The 16,449-nt window shown below is 40.7% G+C and overlaps 1 protein-coding gene across 1 annotated transcript in view; it reads left to right on the plus strand.

The window, feature by feature from the left end:
• Positions 1-16,449, plus strand: part of PIBF1 (progesterone immunomodulatory binding factor 1) — a 132,210-nt gene that overhangs the window by 44,662 nt on the left and 71,099 nt on the right. Inside the window, exon 11 of the mRNA XM_063126002.1 lies at positions 12,235-12,400. Coding sequence (XP_062982072.1) covers positions 12,235-12,400 — 166 coding nt within the window. The remainder of the gene's footprint in view (positions 1-12,234; positions 12,401-16,449) is intronic.

Here is a 16,449-nt window from a genome sequence, read left to right on the forward strand (position 1 = left end):
AAAGGGCTGGAAATGATCTTCATCTGCAGGGAAGGAAGGAAGAGAACTGGTCCAAATATATTTTCTTCCCTGGCTATCTTAAGCAATGCAGAACCTCCTTTGGAAATTAGGTTTTATTCTTTCAATCCGCACCCAGTTTAAAGGGATGCTGCTAGATTTAAAAATCTGGATGAGGATTAAACAGAACTATTTTTATAATATGAATGTGGCCAAGTCTCACTGGATTTAACTGCAACTTTACACTTATTAAACTAAGATGACTGCGTGTTCTGTTCAAGATGTGAGTGTTCTGCATTGTTTTATTGATCAGTGCAGATTCAATGATGATCCAGATGTTACTTTTTTGTTAGCAGTGTATGCTAACATCTGGATGCCATCAACATTTTAAAGCGGCTTTTATTTGGGAATTGCCGATTAATTGCTTACTGATACTCCATTCAATGAATTTAATGTGTTTTCATAAAGGAATACTTCCTATTTGCTTTCTAAATAACTTTACATTATTTAGCATGTGTCCTAGTCTTGTTATGCTCAGCATCCCATGATCAGTAAAAAATTAGAAGCCCTGAGAGCAGAGGTGGACAACCTGTAGCCCTCCAGGTGTTTTACCCTACTACTCCCATCACCCTTCACCATTGGCTGTGCTGATAGGATTTGTAGGCCCAAACATCCAAGGAGCCAACTCCTATATTAGAAGAACAGACAGTAGGTACTGTCTGCATAGGCTGGCTCTTTAATTAAGATCGGTAGTAATTTTGGTCTGATTTGACAGTTACCGGGAATTGGTTTTTGTAATGAGGAGCAGCCAGTGTGCAAACCTCACTTCCGTCACATGCCAAACATAATGTATGATATAGACATCTGTATATAAGAGAACCTTGATTTGCATAATCTCTCCCCGCACCATTACTTTAGGGTTGTCACCACTCGCTTTGTCACCAAGTGGATGGTCTCTGTTGGGTATCTGAGCTGGATCTTTGACCAAAGAGACCGACAAATCCATGGCGCACCCTACTACAAAGACCATATCAACAAGAGGCAAATAGTTGCTTGTTAAGATAGGGCAGGAATATGCTCCATGAGAAAGATTTCAAAACTATAGGGGTAATGTTTAGAGAAATTGGAAGCAAGGGTCACACGCAGGTGCATATAGGGTCAGGCAGGTATCAAGCAAGTATCAGGTATCAACATTGTGTAACACTGGAGTCAGAGAGTCTAGGCAGCAATTGAATTAGACTCCATCAGATAGAGACCAGGAAACAAGAATTTTGTGTGTATTGATGACAAATCAGGATGTTTCTTCTGTGAGTTTGGTAGTCTCAGATGCCCCCTGCAGCAGATTCTTTTGTTGCATTAGGATTGGTTTTCACCAGGCTGCTTATGAATTATTGTGATCTTACTCAATAAAGACATTTTAAATCATTTCAATAATTACCTTTTCCTTACTTTTCTTTTGAATTTTGCATATGCTTTTCAGTTTTTATTATGCATTTAATTTCCCCCCATTTTTTAAAAAAAAATGTAAAAGATCTAAATCTTTACAGGGTTTACTGTCAGTAAAAGCTGATTCAGACAAACCTCTTTCCCCCCATATGCCTGCTTTACTGAATTGGAAATGCTGCATATTGCTCAGTTTTTCTGTATTATTAGTAGAATGGCAAAGATCGGTCCTTTGTGGGGGGTTTCCCTTTACACAACTCCTCCTATGGGCTCTCTGAATGCCTGTGCCGTATAATACAGGACGGAAGAAACTGGAGAAACCCAAACACAAGTGCCTCTTTGGTGGCAGAAGCTAGGACAGCACATGAAGTCCAGGGATTCCTCACCCAGCCATGGGGGAAGGGGGGATAGGAATGACAGAAATGTATCACCACAATAACAGATTGTGTAGAGGAAAGAAAAGGTCACAGTGTGTCTAACTAGGAATTGAAATCTCTCTAATTTAATCTTTCTAGGTTTATCTTTCAAGAGTGCATGCAGCCAAAAATATGCAGTGGGGATCTACTGATTCTTTTTTGAGCACTAGACTTCAATTCTTTGGCAAGCTGGACGTCTGAGGCATCAGGGAATGTACAAGCGAATATTTAATATAGATATTAAATATAGAAAAACAAATAACACTAGAATAGTTAACATCTGAATATGCTTTCAGATATTTGCAATTTAAAACACTAGATTAGACCACAAGTCTGGCTACTAGAGATGTCCGCGTTGAAAGTTCGTGGATAAAAATACATAAAAGCTCACAATAGTCTCAAGAGGGAGCAATTTTCAAACACGGACAAACTTTAGAAACAGTCCTACCCTACGTTTTAAATGACCCCTGTATCTGCAATGAGACCTGATAGGTGCTGCCCTTGAGAGGATTCTGGTCCGTCTGCAAATATTTTATTTATTTATTTATTTCAGAAAAGTTTTTATATCACTTTTCATTTTTTGAAAAAACATATAATAATCCCAAACTAGTTCACAAAGTAAAGCTATGATAGAATTCAATAAAACCGAACAGTAAGAGTGACAAAACAATAAAATATCTAATTAAAATAACCAAGAGTAGTTAGCATTGTTAGCAGTCAAAAAAAGCACCCAGACATAGAAATATACCTTTAGTTTTCAGCAGAGTATAACACCTTGAACATGGGGTGGTAGCTAATTTGCTGTCAGTGCAGAGCTTTCAGGATAGGAGACTTAAGTGCATGGTAGGAAAAACATTTTTATATGCGTTTTTAATGTATTTGTTTTATTACTGTTTTTAACTACATTTTTAGAAATGTTTTTATGATTGTTAGCCACCTTGAGCACCATTTCCTTAGTCAAAAGGCAGGATTTAAGTAATAGCACTATAGTAATCCAATCTTGAGGTTACCCATGCATGGATCACTGCGGCCAGGCTATGCCTATCCAGGAAGGCTGCCATACCAGCCATAGCTGGTAAATTATTTGCTGTTTTCTACTGAGAGCACCTAGCCTCCAGTGACAAACGAATCCAACAGCACCTTAGAATACATATATTTCCCTGTAGGGAAATGTACATCCTGTACATCCCCTGTACATCCCCATCCAGAACATAAATTAGCCAGGGTTGGCCTCGAAAGTAGGCCTGGCTTGGCACATAGCAAAGGCCCACATCCCAGCATGGGCCCACTGACATGAGCCCCCTGCATTGATCCTCCTCCTCACCGTGCTTGTTCCCTTGCCTCTCTCTGGCCAAGAGAACATTGGTGATGAGAAGAAGGTGTAACAGATGCCACTGCCTACTCTGCCTGTCAACAAAGCAAGTGGTAGCAATGATGGGGGGAAAGGATGAGAAGCCATAGCAGCGGTAATAATGTTGGTGAAAAGGTAGACACAGGAGAGGGGGCATTGACGGAGTCTTGCCCAAGGTTCAAAAACATGGAACCAGTTCTGAAATTACCCAACTCCCAGACCCAGAAACCACCTATCCACAGAGACTGTCCTAGTAGGATTCAGTTTCGGTTGGTTGGACTTCATCCAACTCACTACCATATCCAGACACCAGTCCAGGTCATGCACGACCTCCTTGACTGAGATGTAACAGAAAGAGAGCTGGGTATTCTCCATGTACTGATGATACCTCACCCCAAATTCTACTGACTGCACTCAAGATCTTCATAAAGACATTTAAAAGCATCAGTGACAGGATCATGCCCTGTGGCACCCCACAGCACAGTTGCCTAGGGACCAAGACACAATTCTCCAATGCCACTGTCTGGAACTGGCTCTGCAGGTAGGAGCAGAGTCATTGCAATTCAGTGCTCCCTACTCCAACCTCATGCAGCTGGTCTAAGAGAATACCATGGTTGTTGTTATCAAAAGATTCTGAGAGATCAGGAATGGAACAGGATCATAGTTCCCTTGCCCTTCTCCCACTACCACCCTCTTGAGCACCTTGCCCAAAAAGAGGGTATTTGTAGTTGTAATAAACCTCTGGGTGCAGGGAGCGCTTTTTCAGGAGAAGTTGCACAATTGCCTCTTTAAAGGCAGTTGGCATCACTCCCTTGTATAAAAATGTATTAACCACTTGCTAGACTACCTGGCCAAACTTCCCTGGCTAAGTCAAGATGGGCATCAGCTGTATCACTTCCAAGTACCCTGTCCTTGTTCTCAGGTTGCATCAACTTAAATTAATCTAACAAGACTGGACAAGATGGTGCATTGGACACCTCATCAGGACCTGTCTCAACCCTGACATTCAGATGGCTAAGGAGACAACCAATTTTGTCCTCAAAATGCCTGCCAAATTCAACACAGCTGGCATCTGAGGGTACCAGAATACTAATTGTTGGAGTAGATGACACTTAGACTTGTATCACTCAAAATGGCCAGGTACTTGAGGACACAATGGAGTCAGCAAAGTAATCTTTCTTTGCTGACTTCAGTGCCATGCAGTAGCAGAATTAAGTGCTCAGGCATGTTCGGTCATCCTTGCAGTGAGTCCTACACCAAAGGTACTCTAGCCTTTGTCTGGACTCTCTTGTCACCCAAAGCTCTACAGAAAACTACAGAACAACTTAGGCTCTACAATGCCAGAGAGGGTGCTCAGAAGTGATTGTGTGGATGGTCTACCTCACCTTGCCATTCCATTAGCAACACTTGGCGCTCAACAGGATAATTCGTTCTAGCATATGAATTTGTAGCATATGGAAAAAGAGCTACTTCATAAGAATGAAAAACAATTGGAGAAGGAAGGGTTAACATTTATGTTCATTTCAAAATTTTGTTGAACTTCTTAATACGCTGGTGGCTTTTAATGCTTTATTTGAAAGGTTCTAGCATTATTTACATTAGTATGTTTGTTTCCGATGTAGTTTAAATCATCTGTGGTTCAAAATATCTGTCCATAATGACAAATATGAATAACTTTTTTCCCATTTAGATAAGAATACTAGTATTAACATTAATACCTTCATCATAACCTTCCCTACAAACAGGCATATTATAGTGTTTACTGTGTGAGAGCACTGTCTGTGTCTTCTTTGGGATAAGGAGATACTCACAAATTTTAACTCAGCTTACAACCAGCCATTTTTATTTTTTTTTGGCCTGTCCTCTCTCACATTTTTTACTGGCTTGAGTGAAAGTGAGAAGCTACATGAGTATGTCTTGCAGCTTCTGACCTACCTAACATCTGGCACAAAACACAAGAGAGTCACTTGATGTAGGCTCCAGGAAAAGTCTGATGTAGTGATTCTTGCTAGTTTTTACTTTATTTAAAGTCCTGATGCGAAGTGGGACTCATTCTTGGCAGAAAATGGAAGACCTCTGAATTCTCTGTGAGATAGCAAGAGAGTCTCTCATGGCACACAGGGCATCTGAGGGAAGGTTTCATTGCTGAGAGGAATGTCAGAAGCCCATCTGTTCCATTTTAAACTACTCCATCACGTACTCACCTATACAGATTTGAGCTGGTAGATGTCGTTCTGCACTCTACCTGAGTATGCTGAATGGTTAACATAACCTCTCATCCAGCCTTCTTGCTAAGGAGATTATCAAGTATTCAGATTCTTTTCAGTGACTTAAGGAACAGCTTATTCCCACTTGCTCCCTAGAAAACTGAACAGAATAGAAGAAGAGGCTGAGATCCAAAGAAACACGTAACGAATTCCTGAAGCCCATGGGGTGTTGTGGCTTGAATTGGTTGAACAACAGCCCCACCATGCTATGTAGCAAATGGAGAGGACTTTCAAAAGCACCTCGTGGATATGCTGTAAGCCTGCTGTTCAAAGGGGGAGGAAGGAAAAGCAGACATCCCATTGGGCACACCCAAGCTGTTGGGCACACATAAAATATCTGTTTTGTTCCTGACCAGAACTGTATGCCGTTGGATTTGATTGGGTATTAAAACAGTAAATGTGTTTAAAGAAGGAATGTTGATTGCAGTTTAAATCATTGCAACCTCTCACCTAATTATCTAACATATCAATTCTCTGACAAAATACTCACAATATTGTTTCATTTGACCCCAACTATATACAGAGCCCCTGGGACTGGGCAGGCTAAAATATCTAAATATATTTTATTAAATCTATAAAAAAAAAATTAAGTCACTAGCTGCAACATTTTTCAGGCTTGCCTATTTGGTTTAAATGCCATATGAAGCATAGTTAGGATTTATATAGCCCTCTTTTTTCATTTTACTAACTTTTTTTCATTTTACTAATTACATTGCATTCCTTTTTTGATCATGATGAGACAGATGAATTGAATTTCTTTAAATGTGTGTTTGGGATTCCTGCAGAGCCATACTACGCTTGCTGAGCATACTAGACATCTTCAGCCCAGCAAAAATAAATAAATAAATAAATAACTTTGCATTCATTCAGCAGTTAGCTTCCCAGCCAAGGATCACAGATGCTTTTATAGTAATAGCCGCTTTGCGGTACTTGATTTTGGCAAAAGAAGGTTCCTTACCAAATCGGGAGGTATGAGGAAATATAGATAAGGTTCTCATGAAGAATATAAAGTTGCCAGGATGAATATTTCCAGCTCATGTCATTGATAAGGAAAGTGAGATTGGTACAGATTATCAGACCCTCTCTGTTGTGGTTGCCTGTTGTTCTGTAATTATTTTAGTTTGTTTGTTTGTTTGTTTATTTATTTATTTATTAAATTTCGAGACCGCCCCATAGCCGAAGCTCTCTGGGCGGTTTACAAAAGTTAAAAACAGTGAACATTAAAAAGTATACAAAATTTAAAACTATCAAAAATATAAAAACAACAGTATAAAACAACAGTATCCATTTAGACAACAATAGTTCTGGGGGCCATTAAAAAACAAACAAACTTAGCATATGTTGTTAAATGCTGTTAAATGCCTGAGAGAAGAGAAAAGTCTTGACCTGGCGACGAAAAGATAACAATGTTGGGAGAACATTCCATAATCGGGGGGCCAACACTGAAAAGGCCTTTTCCCTTGTTCCCTTCCCGGACTAGGCACTCGGAGGAGGACCTGAGATGTTGAGCGCAGTGTACGAGTAGGTTCATGTCGGGAGAGGCGTTCCGTCAGGTATTGTGGTCCCAAGCCGTGTAAGGCTTTATAGGTTAAAACCAGCACCTTGAATTGGGCTTGGAAACATATAGGCAGCCAATGAAAGCAGGCCAGTTGCTGAAGCTTGTGGGTTTTTTTATTATAGGATGACAATGGGAGGGAAAGTGGTTGCTATTTTGATCCATAGGCAGGCAACTAATTTATGCATTATAATTTGTTTCCTAACAAAGCAACCCACATATGTTCCTTTGGCAGCATGTAGTCCCAAGCACAGGCAGATCTCTTATTATCAATGTACTGCAAGTTATCTGTCCTTGCTTTCGGAGTTGTGCCATTGTTGGAGAATGTCTTATTATATTCAACCATTTATGTGTTTGCCACAACCTCTCCCACTTTCCTCACCTTCATTACACTGCAACATCATTCCATTCTGCAAAGCAAGCAGGTGCTTGTTGCCAAAGGTGGATGGAGCTGTGTTAGAAGAATGCTGATGGACTCAATGATTTCCAGTCATTCAGGGAGGTGCACATAAAATGGCCAGTTTCCAAGAATTCTCATACCTGTGTTGTAATCCAGACTTCTTTGGCAGCAGTGGTCATTATGAAGTGTCAAAACAACATATTTCTGTTTTATTTTCATTGCGACAGAAACACCTGAAGTCTTCAAACATGTAGCATAGTTATGCAAATGTGGATGGACCAGTGATTTTAGCAAATGTGAAATGCAGTCTGTAGAGTGAAACACCTTTAACAAAAAAGAAAAAAAAAGAAAGACTTGATATTTTTAACTTCAACAGGTTTAGATCAAGATACAGATATCAAGGCTATGTTATATTGAACTATATAGATATTTCTGTCTTATTGTACTATTTAATATTTGTCTTGCACAAATCCAGTCATGTCTCCAGAGAGACCCATACTAGAACAGTTCTTTGATCTTATATGGCTGATGAGCGTGGCAAACCCGGCCCCCTTGACACTCTCCTTCCCAGTCACAGGAAATGGGCAGCGCAAAAATAACTAATCCTCTGTACGCAGTAGCTGAAGAAAAACTGTCTATTTCAAACTTTAAGCATTATTTTTGAGGGACAGTATAATATGATCCCTTCCTTTTAAAAGGAAATGCTACTTGGCATGTTGGGTTAAATCCAACTAGTGCAACCCATTAGCAGAATTCCTTCTGTCACCCCTCCCCAAATCTGTTCTGGAAGGTTGGGGGCTGCAGAAGGGATAAAGAGAAAGGAAGGCTCAATTGCATGAGCTGAAGTCCACTTGTGCAACGTTGAATGTCTCCCCCCACTTTTTTGGGGGGTTATCCGCAATATACATAGTGCCTTTAGAATTAACTAAACAAACTGTGACGAGATTAAGTAATTGGAGGATTAAATGTCAGATATTTACATTAGGCAGAAATCTGGGAAGGGATTATATTATGACTTTTCTCTGTGCATGAAATTTAAACAACAAATCTGTAATTGGTATGTTTAACACTTGTCAGAATGGATTGCAACTTAGGGTTGCTATGTAGGAGAGGTGGCAATAACTTTCCCCAGTTTTGAAGATGTTTGGAAGGAGATAATTGGAATGATCAGATCATTCTTTTAGCTATCTGTGCAGAATTATTCTCAGAGGCTAATTGGAATTATTTATCCCAAATGTTTTTACTGCAACAAACTAATGCTGCTATTCCCATAAGCTACCGCTAAGCTTGCTTCAAATCTTTTAACCGTAGTTAAGATCATCATTGCATGCCATTGGGTGAAGTCTGAGATCCCACCCTCTCCCTCCTGCCAGGGCCCTCAAAAGCCATGTTTATGTAAATCTGTGGTGCATCCACACTTGAAATACTGTGTAAAGTTCTGGTCACTGCACCTCAAAAAGTGTATTGCACAGCTGGAAAAGGTGCAGAAAGGAGTAACCAAAACGATTAAGGGGCTGGACCATCTCCCCTATGAGGAAAGGTCACAACATTTGGGGTTCCTTAGCTTAGAAAAACAAGTAAGAGAGCCATGAGATAGGGGTAAAAAAATGTGCATGGTGTGAAGAAAGTAGATAGGGAAAAGTTTCTCTTCCTCTCTGAATGCTAGAACAGTGGAGTGGAATGGTGGGGGCTTCAGGACAAACAAAAGAAAGCACTTCACACAGCGCATATTTAAACTGTGAAATTCTCCACCGCTAGATGCAGTGATGGCCGTCAACTTGGATAGCTTTAAAAAGTGATTAGACAAATTGAGGGAGGATAAGGCTATGAATGGCTTCTTGTCCCGGCTATGTGCTACCTCCAGTATCAGAAGCGGTATGCCTACATACCCCGATTGCTGGGGAACAACAGTGGACGAGGGCTGTTGCACTCATGTTCAGCTTGTGGGCTTTCCCGTAGGCATCTGGTTGGCCACTGAATAGACTGCGGACAAGATAGACTTTGGTCTGATGCAGCAGAGCTCTCCTAATATACTTATTTATCTTCTAAGGGTTAGGTGACCCTCCTTAAGGCCGTGAGAAGAAGTTCAGGGAGCTGAGGGGGAAGGCAGTGGCATCTCTGGAGGGAGTGGGGAAACACTGTCGTCCATGCACTTTTCTCTGCATCCAACCCTATGGCATATGTGGGCAAAAGAAAGGCTAGAGGTAAACTGGGCATGTCTACACCAGCCCTATATCCTGGCATTGTCCCGGGATCATTCCTGTGCATCCAAATGTCACACGGGATCCCAGGAGCAGGCAGGGGACAGTTCCTCCATTCTCCTGGGATAACCCTTAGGGCCCATGTCTTCCTGGGAATGCCTTGGGGAAATATCAGTGCAGTCGACACTTCTTTTGTTACTAAAATATATATCTTATTCTTGCTTCTGTTTGTTAGTGTGACCTCCAGACAAATATGTTTTCTGTTCCTGTTAAAAGTTAGCAGGAAATGGAAATAAAAGCTTAATTTCATATTTATTTTTTTAAAAAATAAATGTTATGTATTTTATTTTAACTATTCATAATTTTATTTTAATGGATGGCTACAGTCCTGCACATATCTGGGCTTGTGTAATTTCTACTGCTTTCAGTGGAGCTCTCATTCAATTTCTCTACAGGCTAATGGTCTCAGCCTGTTAATAGTATTCTAAAATTGCATTCCTCTTCTGGATAATGATGGTATTTGGATAAAGTTAAGTTAATTTCTAGTTTTGTTGTTGTTTCCATTCTAAATGTTGGTTGGCTTGCTGAATTCACAGTTTCTGACCTAGTGATTCCTGGTGCAGGATGGAGATATTTTCGTCATAGCAAAGATTATGGTGCAGAAAATATTGCTATAAAGCAGGGGGAGGAATCTGCTTTAAAGGAAGTAGATTTAAACAGCTGTAAGCTTTGCCTCACACTGCAAGAGAGATTGCACTAAACCAAAATGCAAAATACTCTCTATATTTAATTACTAGATGGAAAGCAATGGAACATCTGGCAAGAGCTTCAGTTTAAATCACTTTTACTGTGTTGGGCTACAGAAATAGTACTTAAAAGAAAATAACATGCAGTAAGAGTTTACCATCTATTGGGAACTGCAATTGTTGCCAAAAAGAAAAAATAACATAAAAAGCTGTATAAATCATCTTCTTATTGAGTCATTCATTATATATTCACTTACCCTGGAACATTGCTACAGAATGCACAGTACTTCAGTTACATTGAAACAATTTTATTTTTTGCTAAAAGGGATAGTGGGAACAAGCAAACAGCTTGTTTGGACAATATTAGCGGTTGATTGGGAGTCGTTCCATGTGATCATGTTCACTGGTGTGTGTGTGTGTGTGTGTGTGTGTGTCTGTCTCCTTAAGGCTACTTCTTAACGTCCTTGATATGGACATCAGTGTCAGTCCCAGTCTCATGATTGATTCAACACTTCTAAGGGCTTGTCTACACCTGCCATTTATCCTGGAATTATCCCTCTGCATCCAAATGACACACAGGAGATCCCGGGAACAGGCAGGGACAATCCCTCCATTTTCCTGGGATAACCCTTAGGTGTAGAAAGGGCCTAAGAGTGAAATGACATGTTCAGTGGCAGAAGGTCCTCAATCATGTGTTTTCCTTCTGTCTGTGGCATCTTCTATTCTTATAATTCAAAACAGTTACTCTTCACTCTATTTTCTAACACATGTTTTTGAATAATCCTTATTTTCCCAGAGTATTTCTGCAAACGTAAATGAATAAAGCTTATTTGAAATGTATCTGTCATTGAAAACGCGTTCTTGAGGTTACCATGTATGAACAAAGGCAGTGTTCATAAATGATGAACCGAGAGCGATCTTGTCTGACCCACAGCTGTGGAATTCCATTTTTCTGGGAAGTCAGGACTACTTCCTACATGACAGGACAAAATTCCTTTGCGGACATTTTTTTTCTGCATATCATACGACAAAGTGTGTTGATGTATGATGACAGCGTACATATTGCGTGTACTCCAGACACACCATCTCAGAAACACGTGGATTTGCAATGGTCACATGTTATTATCTGCACATAGAATCCACAGGAGCAACTGCTGGGTGTGAAATTCACCATATGTATAGTGGTTCTTGTGAAAGCCCAGGTGGTAGTTGTTTTTGAGCACCATTGTGGAAGCAGAGAAAACTCTTTTTTGGATGGTTGTCAGTAGACGGGATTAAAGACTGCAGAAAGGTGGAGTTCTTTACTCTTTTAATCTCATTTACATTGGCTTGCGCGGGTGTGAGAGAAAGATAAGTGATTAGCAGGATTATTGCTGTTCTTTAATTTTCATAGTGTTTAAAGAGCCCAGTTGTAACCTTGCTGGAAAATGTTTAATTAAGAGCTGGCCGTTCTAGACAGGGCATTTCTATTTCCAGAGACTTGTAGGGTAGGAGGGGAATACATGAATAATATAATTTGTGGGTGCAACCAAAAGCTAACTGCCCAATACTATGCATCTTCACTCAGAAGAAAGCACCACTGAGTTCATAAGATGCATCCCCAAGTGCATAGGATTGCAACTTATATTTTTCATGGATGGAGAACTCTAAATTTCTGAAAATAAAACACCGTAAAATTGTTTTATCTGTATTTAGAAGCAGTAATAGCAGACATAAACTTTCCAGGCTCTGTCAAACTCAACCGTGTTTTCTTTCATGAAAAACACATCATAGTATTGAGAAGATGTAGTGCTGCTTTTTAGTTGGGTTTGTTCACTTTCTTACTGTTTTGTGTTATGCTACCTTTGGGTGTTTTTAGGTACAGGCAGCTACAGATTAGCACGGAAAGCAAAGTGGCTGAACTTCTCCATCAGAGTAAACTGAAGTCTTTTGAAAGTGAACGTGTACAGCTCATGCAAGAAGAAACTGCCAGGAACCTTTCGCAGTGTCAGCTGGAATGTGAAAAATATCAGCGAAAACTCGAAGTAAGAAAAGCTTCAGCAGCCTGTTGCAAGGATCATTTGCTAATGAAGTTATACGGACAGGGCCAGTGATGTGGGTTTCTCACCACCTGAATGGTGCCCTCCTTCCATCTGGGTACTGATTGGCTGTACCATCATAAGAACAACTTCTGGTAACCCATTAAAAAACCCAAAGAGGAACCAACAGATTTTGCTTGCATGCATAAGCAGTTGTTGGTCATCACCTTGCCATATTATTGTTGAATCAATTCTAAGACAAATGAAGATGAATTGTTTCATCGATCGTTGTTGTAGGTCACTTTGAAGAAGACAATTGCTGTGTTTTTTTGGCTGAGAAAAACAGATTCCCGAAGTCCTAAGGATAAGGCATGTCTAGACAGGGCGATATCCCGGGGGTCGTCCCGGGATCATCCCTGTGCGTCCACATGACACACAGTGCATCCCAGGAGCAAGGAGGGGCGATCCCTCCCTTTCCCCGGGATATCACCCTACCCTTCAATTCCGTTGCGGTTTTGTCCCAGCCCCTCGCAAGCAAACGCAAGGAACCAGGCACGGGGCATGGAGACCCTCAGGAGCTCTGTGCCCATCGGGGGTGGGGTGGGGCAAGCGCGAGGGGTGTTTTTTTAAAAAAAATACTGTTCCATTCAAGCGCTCGTGCACTCATTTTCCTTTAAAAAGACAAATCCAGAATGGCGGGCGCGACATCCTCTTCCTCCTGGTACGTCACACGCCGTGTGTAGATCTCGCGATCATAAAATCATGAGCTCAACCCCCCTCGTCTAGCCATGCCCTAAGTCTTGCCATCTTTATTTATTCTGAGAACCTCTGTTTTTCTCACCATAGAATACTGATGGAAAAGAGAACCTAGAGATGACAAGTGGGCCCTGCAAGAAAAATTGCATTGGTGGAGTGTTCCTGTTCAGTGTTTCAGCGGAGTGGCTGTGTATTCTTCCATCCTCTGTTTTCCATTTTTTCCCTCCCAGCAGACGGACAACATTCTGTGCCTGCTGCATGCTCAGTCGGCATTGGGCTATTTTGGGTGCAGTGGCCCTCTTGGGTGCGGTGGCCCTTTTTTCCCCCTAAAGATATGTTGTACTTTTGCAAACCTGGAGCCGTTCGAATCCTCCCTCTGGTTTGTGGGTGATGCCATTTTGGCTACATAAGGAATGGCGTTCAGAGAACTGAATTTAACTGTTACTATGTATGATTAAAAGCAAAAACATCTGACATCCTAAAGAAGAAAAATGCAGCGTTCGATTGAGCACAGTAATAATTAGTGTATAACGTGCAATTAAACTCACTTGCAATTACACATAAGGGGCTGGCCCAAGACTAGCGCAGTCCTATAAATACCTACTCAGAAGTAAGCCTTATTGAATTCATTGGGGCTTACTCTCAGGAAACTGAGTATAGAAGTGCAGCCTAAGTTAGTCACACTTGCAGAAGCTTTGTAAGACTTTCTTGCTTGGGCTGGCTTTTCAGACCTGCAATTAAGTAAATGTGGAGAAATGTTAGGTTCTGTATTTTTATATACATATTTAATTGGGTTTACCCAATTTATTATACTATCCATTTCTTCAACTGTTGTTACATCACCTTCTGCCTTTAAAGGAAGTGTCATGGAAATAGAGATAAATATTGCTTTGATAACGTAGGCTGTGTTCTGTAGTAAAGACACAGGCATTCACTCTCGCTTTAAGGACATTGTCTTTTTTTGCTTTTCGCATTACCTTTTCTTAAAGGGACATTTTTCCCCCTTCAACTCTTAAAAGGGGGAGGGAAATATGTATCGATATATTTATATGAATTGATCATTTAAGTGAAATAGCTGGGATTGAAAGAGCTTCTTGCAAGGAAAGGAGACACTTCTTTGAGTAACGCTCTCTCCCTCTTCCCCCATTTCCGATTATTCTCCCCTCTAGCTGGGGCTCCTTGGGCCACAGCCCAGGCCATTCCAGCATGAGCCCTGCTCCTCTCAATAGCAGCTATTTGAGATCCAAGCCATTCTGTTTGGAACTTTAGGAGGCTGCTGCCAGACAAAGCACAAAATACTGTCATAAAGGAATACTGTCAGGAGCAAGAATTTTAGCAAAAGAGAGAATGTACTATAACAGTGGTTCCCAAAGTGGGCGGTACTGCCCCCTTGGGGGCGGTGGGATTGCATAGGGGGGCGCTAAGAGGCAAGGGGGCGGCAGGGGGGCGCTCGAAGTGGTCTTTTCCGTACCAGGAGTTTTGGTTACAGAAGGAAATTTCTGATCACTATCCTGCACTATGGAGAGTGGTTCAGAAGCTCCTGGTTGCATTTCCAACATCATATTTGGTGGAATGTGGTTTTAGTGTGGTCTGCCTACTTCTCTCCAAGCAAAGAAATCAACTCCAGATTACTAAATATGGTGATTTAAGACTCAAGTTAAGTGACTTTAAACCAGACATTGGGAAACTGGTATCACTTCATCAAGCCCATCCATCATGTTAAGAGTTTACAGAATAGTGAGGTACTCTACCCTAGTTACTAAATGTGATATCTAATATCCTTGCTAAATGACTATCAGACTTTGAAAAGATGATATCACTGGATCAAGTTCATCAATAATGTTTAATTGAATAAACTAAAAAATGTAATTGGATTTTGAATAAATATTCAATTAATTGTTGCTGTTTTTAATTTTATTGTTATTATCTTCCTTAGTGGGTCGTTGAAAACCGCTATTCTGGATAATGATTTTTATAGGGTAGGGGGCACTGGGCATGAGTTTGTGGAACCAAGGGGGCGGTGACCTGAAAAAGTTTGGGAACCACTGTACTGTAGGAACGGAACATCAAGAACGTATCTTTACAGGGTGTAGGCCAGCCTTCCCCAGACAGGTGCCCAACAGATGTGATGGACTACAACTCCTATGCCACGGGCATGCTGTTTGGGGATAATGGGAACTGTAGTCCAATATATCCATTGGGCACCAGGTTGGGAAAGGCTGTCATGGGTTCATAATGGAACTTATTTTTTTAATGAGACAAGTATGAATGAATAGATGAGTCCACTGTGAATTATTGTTAAAAAACATTGTGAGCATTCTAGTAAATAAAACAAAGGCCTCTAGCCAGAAAACAAAACAAAACATGGTGATTACTTGTTGCCATATAATTTTACAAGCTGCTCTTAATGAGCCATCCACCATTATTATTTTGTGTTGTTATGAATTTCTTCACTATCTGATGGTCACAGACAGGATACTGGTCCAGATGGATCACAGGTGCACAGCAATAACAGAATAAAATCAGCATCTAATTCAATAGACCAGCTTGCATGCCAAAGGCCTGCCTGAGTAAAACCGTCTTTGACTGTTGGCAGAAATATAGCACAGAGGAGGACAATCTAGCTTTCCTCGACAGGGAGTTCCAAAGTCCAAGGAGCAGCCACCAAGAAAGGCCCACTCTCACGTCCCCACCAACCCCCCCACCCCCACCCGATGGTGGCAGTACCAAGAGAAGAACCCTTCCTCAAAGATGTTAAAACATGAGCATGCTCGTCTGGTATAAATATGGTGGTACATGATATAAATATGCAGGTGTACGTATGATCACTTCAGAATTTATATTTTATCTCTCTCAGTTTATCCATTGAGGTGGTTAATTCTTTTAATAAACCCAGTGGTTCTTCTAGGCCAAGGTCCTTGTCTATTTGCATACCTATCTCTCTGTATGTCTGTTTCCACATGACAAAAAATCTGGAGCTTGTAACCCAAAGCAAGGATAGCCAATTTCTTGTTTCTTGCACACTTTGCCACGTGGCCTTAAGAAATGAACAGAGGGGTTATGTAAACCACGAAACTAAGGAGAAACATTGGATTCCTTTTAAAACCAATCTATTCTGATTTGGGATGTAAGAATCACGATGCAAATATTTAGTAATGGCTTTTAAATAAAGTACAGGATTCTTAGCCTAAATTTTCAGCTAAATAGCAACTGAACTAAGTTTACAAGTTTTTGAAGTATTTGTACTTCTGTCTCTGCAAATAATTTATAGCCTACACTAATTAACTTTTTTTTTAAAA

This window comes from Elgaria multicarinata, chromosome 5 (genome assembly GCF_023053635.1).
Source record: "Elgaria multicarinata webbii isolate HBS135686 ecotype San Diego chromosome 5, rElgMul1.1.pri, whole genome shotgun sequence".
Classification (NCBI taxonomy): domain Eukaryota; kingdom Metazoa; phylum Chordata; class Lepidosauria; order Squamata; family Anguidae; genus Elgaria; species Elgaria multicarinata.